An 8,719-nucleotide genomic window follows, 5' to 3' on the forward strand; every position below is an offset into this window, starting at 1 on the left:
GGTCTAAAACCGAGCACAAGCCATAACCTCTGCAATCTGCTGTCGTATTTTAGTTGTTGTGCAAAGTGCAGAGATTATTTGGGAAATCAAAAAGACCAAAACAAACAAAAATGTATCGACCATCTTCATCACATCTTTCTCTGTCTAAATTGAAATCGTTTTTCAGACTCAGACACCCTTTTCATCGATCTCTAATACCCACTTCTTCATCTTCATCTTCCTTCCACTCACTCGTTTCAGACTCACCCACCTCAAATTCCCATCTTTTGCCTCATCCAACTCGCTTAATCTCACAAACCCACTTCACTGGAACTCACCTGAACCTCCTCAGGAAATACAGTTCTGAGTCGGTGGACCACAACAAAGAGGTGGACACTATCAACCTCAAGTTTGCTGAAGCCAGAGAGGAGATAGAGATGGCTATGGAGTCCAAAGAGACTGTGTATTTCAATGAGGAAGCAGAGTGTGCTCGGGCTGCTGTCAAGGAAGTCCTAGACAGGTTTGAAGGGCTATTGGCCAAGTTGCCAGAGAGTCAGAGAGCTGCGTTGCAGAGGTCTATGGGGCTTAAGATTGAGCAGTTGAAGGCTGAGCTTCAACAGTTGAATGAGTAATGAGGTGGGTCTATTTGGGTTTTTCTCAATTTTGTTTCATTTTGTGGAAAACAATTTGGAAGATGATAAGAGTTGGTTATTGCATTTGCGGTGGTTAAGAATAGAGATGAATTTTGAATAATGAATTGGCATTAGTTTATTCGTAATAGATGAACGTTGCTAATGTGAAATTTATGTACTTATGAATTGGTGCTGCATTCAATGGCTTATGGAAATTTATGTTTCTACTTTTGTTTATTGTTCCATAGTTCTTGCATTTTCATTTCAACTAGTTAAGTTTGTTGTGATTTTCACGTCACTATTCGAAACTAATGTAATGAATGGCGTTGCTTGCTTTTGAGGTTGAAGATCTAGTATCTCAAACATGTTATCGATGTTATGGTTGTTAGAGTGATATCAATACAAAAGTACCTTACAGCTCTATGGGATTTTTAGAGGATAAATGATCAAGACAGGGTATTACCTAACCCTTACAACAGTTAACAGACATTCCAACAGAAAGGAATAAAAACCAGAACTTACCAACCAAAACAAAACCTCCCTAATGATCTAATGAGGTACTTATTGATTCTGAAAACGTCTAGAAGAAATAAGTTTTTTGAGAAGGAATTAATGCCACTAATAGAAAATAAAGAAAACCCATAATGATGGCAAAAGGCAGATTATGATTTTAACCCATAATAGGGCCACATCACTTGTCTATCTTGCAAGTTATGATACATTCTACTTTTTGGACTACAAGATGATTTAAAAACCATATGTTCCCCTTTCCTGTGCAAAGGATCTAACCAATCTCACTAATCAACTGAAAAACCCAAGCTGGTTTCTTGATTGCAACCAGACCATCACTTCAGCTGTGACTCTTTAAATCAACTATAATATATTGATAGGGTTTCCTGATGCATTCTTTGGTGGCATTTGTTCACCAGTTTATACCCTGAGAGGGTTTCAAGCGGTGCAGTGGTTGTCTCAAATTATGTTCTCGATTTTTCACTTCTCTTCTAGTCCTTGTTACACTTGTCCAAGACCCTAAATCATATCACGACTATTGAAATTTCAAATCCTGTTAGTGGAACAGATTACTTTTTTCACAAATAAAGGAAAATAGTCTCCTTTGCTGCTAACCTGTGACTTGTATTAAACCATGATTGCTAAAGAAAAAGTAGGAAACAGCTATTTGGGGAATACCACTATCCACAAATTCCTTTCAGCTTAAAAGTCTAGTTACATCTTTTTTTTTTATAGGTAATGTAAAATATTATTAATTAACAAGCCAACCCGAGTACATTGGGGATGTATTATGGGGACACAATCAGGAACCAAAATTAAAATGATCAAGTAAAACAGGAAGGGAAAAACAAGAATGAGACAAAGTCACACTCCATTCAAGGAGAGTTTGCAAGAAAAAGGACTTAACCTCTAGCGTAGAATGTTCACATCCCTCCAAACTTCTAGCATTCCTTTCATGCCAAATACACCATATCAAGCAGTGAGGCACTAGTCTCCCAAAATCTATATTGCGATGTCGCCCAAACTTACCCTGCCAAGATTTAAACAACTCAATAACCTTATGAGGCATAACCTAGTGAATTCCAAACAAACAGAACACCAACGACCACAACTCACAAGCTATGGGGCAATGAAGCCCACTGACTCCCCACAACTATTGAACATATAACACCAATCAAGAACTAGCACACGTCTTTTGCGAAGGTTGCCTGTTGTTAAAATCTTACCTAAGGAAGTAGACCATGAAAAGAAAGCTACCCTTGGAGGAACCTTCAACTGCCATATCTCCAAGGGAAGGATAAGACAGTAGGAGGGTAGAAAGAAAGATAGAATCCTCTAATCTCAAAATCTCTACTCCTTACTGGCTTCCAACAAACCTTATTAGGACCAAACCCCTACACTGTTGAAGAGTAGACCATATCCGTAAACAGATCAAAAGATTCTTGTTCCCATTTTTGCGGTGGATGACAAAATTGAACATCCCAATGAATCCTCCCAGCAGACCAACACATAACCTCTGCCACTGAAGAATCCCTTTCCCTACTAATACAATTAAGTTCTGGAAAAGCCATTTGAAGGGTACAATCCCTACACCACACATGCTTCCAAAAGGCTAATTACATTTCCCTTTTGCTGGTTTTTAAGATAGTATCTTAAAAGCCACTAAGTGTAGAATCCTAAAAGAAAAATACTATTCACTTCGTAAAATACTTCATAATTTACATCTCGTCAATTGCTGTTGGACCTTATCAGGACCGTGTTTAATTCTTGCTACTAGGCTCATGAAAGTTCCCTCAACAGATTCACTATTGTTTGAAGAGTAATTTGCAACGTAATAGCTGCACTTTTGAGGATGGGGAGAGACCTCTGGATCAGTTGAAATCCTTTTTAATTCGCACATTGTTTGATTGGTCTTGTGCGTGGGGTTTTACACTTTGTAATTCTATTTTGAGTTCCAAAACTCACTTTGTTTTTCTGTTCGATTTGTTGTAATTTTTTTAAAATACTTTGTGTTCATGTTTGTGAACATGAAGTAATCTTCTCTTAATAAAATTTTATTTCTAATAAATAAGAAAAGAAGAGTGATTTGCAACTGAAATGATCAACTGATATGATAGAAAATATAATGGGGCAGGCTGCCTGCCATTGTTTATATGGTACAAGTAAGTACTCCCTGAACGTTCAACAACAAGATAGCTACAGGAAAAAAAAAAAAAAAAAACTAAGCCGTTATTTCTCAGAATCTGAATCACTTTTTGGATAAATTAAATAATGTTTCAGAACTCACCTTAAAATGAATTTTCTTCCTGCTGTTGAAATGCAAAATAAATTGAATAAAACTTGTAATAAATTACTACTCCCAAAAGTTTAACTATTGGATGGTGGAACATATGGGTCCAAGGCCACACACACCCCACCCCCTTCTAGGGGAAAAAAGAAAAAAGAAAAAGAGTGAGGGCCAACATGTGAACTTTTGAAGTTTGGAATTTTGATGAGCCGGGTTTGGACACGATATCATTATAAATTATCACTTATAGCATGTTGATAAAGAAAGAAACTCTAAGTCCCTTTGGGGACAACTGGGTGGTGGGCTCAATGGACTTGAAGGGTGCGCTGTAAATCCGAAGTTCCCAAGTTCCATCCATCACACTAACGGTCCATGGGGTTTCCGAGGTGCCTCATGGGTAGGAAGTAGAATAGTTTGGCCAAAAGCTGGGACACTAGTTCCTTATATAAATAAAAAAGGGGAAAAAAAGAAAAGAAAAGAAAAGAAGGTACCTCTAAGCGATATCTGCCGAAAGGAGGTGCTGGAATTTCTTGATTTTGATTCCTGCCCTCTTACTATTCATTTCTTATATAGGGAAAGCGTGATTACAACAGGATGAGGAAATTCTTGAATGGGACAGCTGGTGGGGACAACTCTTAGAAACTTCCTAGAACCTTCCTCACCCTTTCTAGAAGGGTACCACCCATACAACACAAGTGTACAACCCATAATATCCTCTTTCTATTTCTCTAATTCTCCCCTTCAAGTTCTATATGTTGTATAAGCCCAACTTGGAACATATAGACTCTAAATAACCCCTATATAAGGTTTGATAAAAATATCAGCAAGTTGGTCTTCAAACTTCATAAGCAGTTTAGTAACATTTCCACTTAGAATCTTGTCTTGGACAAAGTGGCAATCTAATTCAATGTGCTTTTTCCTCTCGTGGAACACATGACTGGAAGCAATGTGTATAGTGGCTTAATTATCACAAGATAGTGGAATAGAAGTAGGTATTGTGAAGAATAACTTCTGAAGGAAATGTTATAACCATGTCAACTCACAAGTGGTATTTGTCATCGCTCTGTATTCTGCTTCTGTACTTGATCAAACAACTTAATTTTTGCTTCTTACTTTTCCACGTCATAAGATTTCCTCCTAAAAAGGTGCAATGGTAGATCTTCTGTCTAAAGGTGATCCTGCCCAATTTGCATGCCCTGATCGGAGGCTTCCTTCAGATACTGAACCATCTGATAGCAGCATCCCAATGTGAGGACTCTTGGGGCTTCTAGGAACTGACCTATGACGCTAACTGCAAATGAAATGTTCAGCCTTGTGATGATAAGATGATTGAGTTTCCCAACAAGGTGATGATATCTGCTATGATCTGAAAATATTTCTCTATTTTCTCTTAAGAGATTCTGATTTGGATCCATAGGAGTGTCAACAGGGTGGGAGCTACATATTTCCTCTAAGATAAACTGATGCCTTGCTTAGATCTCACCACCTCAATGCCCATGAAGTAGCAAAGTTTTCCAAGATCTTTAGTGTGAAAGTGTTGTTCCAAGAATGGTTTCGATTTGATAATTCCATCAAAATCATCTCTAATAATAACTATGTCATCTGCATAAACAACAAGTAATATGTATCCGCTCAGGACTAAGTTGTGTAGAGCCATAGCCATGAATTTTGGCTAAGTAACCATTGGCTAAGGCAATACTGTGTGATGATATAGCAAGATGATAATTAGTGAGATGAGTAGATGCATTAGTCATATGCTTAGTGACACCCAAATCAAGGATCCAAGGATTGGAAGTAGATGAGGAAAGACAATGGGATGCAGTACTTGAGTGAGCTAGGGTGATTGTGGAGGAAGATGCCACATGCTTTTGATGAACAACCAATTGAGCATACTTGTCTTTGGAAATGGAGATCAACTTTGTGTCTGAGACAGTAGAGGAACTTTGATGCTGGAGTGGGCTTGTCCTCGGTGAATGCCTGATTGGCAGACCTAGGGGGCTTGCTATGGAGATCCCACTAGTAATCAAATGTTTGGTTGTTATGCCTACAATGTGTGCACTTCTTTGGATCCAAATTGTTTCTCAGACGCAGACACCCTTTTCAACCATCTCTATGACCGAATTCTTCGTCTTCTCTTGACTCACTCGCAATGCTTCCATTTCCACTCATTCTAGACTGTCCCTTTTCCCAAACCCAATTATAAGTTCCCTATTACACCTACACCCACCTCAAATCTCCATCTTTTACCTCATCTAACTCGCTCAAAACCACCCACTCACTTCACAGGAGCTCACCCTAAACTCCTGAGGAAATATAGTATTGAGTCTAATGAGTTGGTGGAGGACTGCCACAAAGAGGTGGTCATGATCAACCATAAATTCGCTGAAGCCAGAGAGGAGATAGAGATAGCTATGGAGTCCAAAGAGACTGTATTTTGATGAGAAAGCGGAGTGCACTCAGGCTGCTGTGAAGGAAGTGTGACATGTTTGAAGGGCTATTGGTCAAGTTGCCAGAGAGCCAAAGGGTGGAGTTGCAGAGATCAATGGGGCTAAAGATTGAGCTGTTGAAGGCTGAGCTTCACCAGTTGGATGAGTAATAAGGTGGATCAATTTGGGTTTTACTCCATTTTATTGTTCTTATTTTCTTTTTGGCTTTGTGTGTGGAGAAAATTTTTGAAGGTGATAGAGTTTGTGATTGTGGCGAAAATTTTGAATTAAGGAAATGTCATTGTGTTATCCAAAATAGATGGATGTTGCTAATGGTGAAATTGATGTACTTTTAATTGGTAGTGCATTCAGTGGCTTATGGAATTTACTAATACTTTTGTTTATTATTTCATAATTCTTGCATTTTCATTTGAACTATTTAAGTTTGTTGTGATTTTCACGTTAACTTTAACTACTTGAAACTAATGTAATGGTTGGAGTTGCTTGTTTCTTGAGGTTGAAGATCTAGTATCTCAATCATGTTATAAGTGTTGCAATTGTTAAGAGTGGTATCAATACGATACAAAAGTACCTTACAGCTCTATGGGTGTCTTTTTTGTTTTTAGATTCATTGATTGAAACACTTGCACATCTCAGAACATAGGGTCCAAGCTGAACCACTAACAATTCAACATAGGGTATTAGTACCTAACCTTGCATCGGTTAACAGACATTCCTATGGAAGGAATAAACTCCAGAACCAACCAACCAAAATAAAACCCCCCTAATGATCCAATGAGGTACTTGTTGATTCTAACACATTGTAGAAGAAATAAGGTTTTTTATTTTATTTTTATAGGATAAATTAGTGCCACAATTAGAAAATTAAGACAACAGAACTCATAAAGATGGCAAAAGGCAGATTATGATTTTAACCCATAATAGGACCACATCTCTCTTGCAAGTTATAATACATTCTATCTACTTTAGGAATACAACATCATTTGGAAAAACATATGTTCCCCTTTCCTGTTCAAAAGGACCTAATCTATCTTGCTAATCACTTGGTTGCTTGAGTGCAACCAGACAATCAGGTGTGAGTCTTCAAACCAAATACATGATATTGAAAGGGTTTCCTGATGCATTCTTTAGTCGCATTTTTTCACCAGCTTATACCGTGATAGGGTTTCTTGTGGTTGTTTTGCATCTCTTTCGGTTCTTGACACTCTTGTCCAAGACCCTAAATCATATCACGACTATTGAAATTTCAATTTATGTTAGTGGGAACTAAGTACTTTTAAAGTTGGGAATTGCGATGAGCAGGGTTTGAACACAATATTATGATAAATTCCCACTTATAGCAAAAGTTTAAACTATTAGAGAAATTTAAAATTTAACTATGCTAACAAGTAGCAAGGAGACTCATGACTGAAATTTATTCACTCGAAAACTGTGAAGTGAAATCTTTAGATTCATTAAATGTATTTTTCTTAAGCTTTTGCAATTTAATATTGTTTTCATAAATATCTCAGTATACTTTGACTAAATTCTGTGTTATGATTCACTTCTATACGGTCTTCACTCTTCCGCTTAATCCCAGTTTGGAAGCACGTGCTGTGAATTACATATTAGAGACACAATGAAACAATAGATTTAAACCATAATAAAATGTTATAAGTAGTGGTGACAATAGTATATGCGGATATTTGATCCTTAGTTTTGTCTATTCATTATAGCCTTTCGTTGGTAGTCAGAATCTCACAGAGAGCGCAGAAATTTTTTTAAGGTTGTGAATGATTCCGGTTAAGAGTGCTTGGGTAGGAATTTTTTGATGGATTTCCTCAAATGGGGCATCCTTTAGGTGGACTTCTGTTATCTCACTACCCAAAATGGATCAGTAAAACTTCTCAGTTACATGTTAGCTTGTTAGGAGATGCAGGTTTATCAAAATACGCTGAGTAGATTTTAGATGATTTTACTATGTACAGAGAGATTGTTATTATATCTACATAGAGAAGAAATAAAGAAGAAAAAGAAAGAACATAAGGCATGTGATAAGTCATAAGAACATCAGAAAAAGTTAAAGGTGCTGTGAAGTGGAATGCCATGTGGGGAACAATGGAAAATGGTTAAACTGATAAGGACAGGGCCTGATTTAAGTTTTCCATTGCTTCACTTCTTTTTGTTTGTTTGTTTGTTTGTGACGAGACTACTGCTACTACTATTATTATTATTGTTTTGTTCTCAACTATGGTTATATATTTATGCATTCTTATTGAGTTTCTCTTGTTATTATTTATGCTGTTATCAAGCTATCTAAACCTTTGAATTCATGCATGTAATAATAGGAGGGTCTGAACCTTTCTACAGGTCCAGACCGAGCTTTGAGTACTGAAATACCAGCTAAACTATAATGAACAAGCAGTAGTCTTTTTTTTTTTTTTTTTTTAAAGAAAAAAAGAAAAAGAAACGAAAGAATATATTTTCTCTGATTGTCTATATCTTTGGCTTTCAGAAGCTGAGGTCCCCCACGTGTTTAGAGTAGGGCTAGAGCACCAAGGTGGGAAAAGAAATCTGATGGCAGTTAATGATTGGATGAGGTTTGTTTATCAGAACAGGACATGGTTTCTCATGTAATAGGCAGGAACATGGGGTGTCTGAATTCCTCCTTGGAAATACTCTCCACTGACTTCCCCATGAGAGATACTAAAACAAGATGTACACACTGCTTTACCCATCCTTTTTTGGATTTTGTGATTTCTCTAATATGAGAAATTGACCTCTAGCTATTAAAGAAGGAAGCTCATTGAATAAGCATGTGTTTCACATACAAATTCTTTTAAGATTGACAGAGTTTCACATACTAGTAGCTTCTTTCTATCAAA

General features: G+C 37.1%; 1 protein-coding gene across 1 annotated transcript; it reads left to right on the forward strand.

Annotated features, from left to right (window-relative positions):
* LOC115975500 lies at window positions 1-8,719 on the forward strand. The gene is made up of 2 exons (XM_031096286.1): window positions 1-615; window positions 8,350-8,719. Exon 1 carries the CDS (start codon window positions 111-113, stop codon window positions 609-611), a length of 501 nt encoding a protein of 166 aa, XP_030952146.1. The 5' UTR covers window positions 1-110; the 3' UTR covers window positions 612-615; window positions 8,350-8,719.

This window comes from Quercus lobata, chromosome 2, assembly GCF_001633185.2.
Source record: "Quercus lobata isolate SW786 chromosome 2, ValleyOak3.0 Primary Assembly, whole genome shotgun sequence".
NCBI classification, from domain to species: domain Eukaryota; kingdom Viridiplantae; phylum Streptophyta; class Magnoliopsida; order Fagales; family Fagaceae; genus Quercus; species Quercus lobata.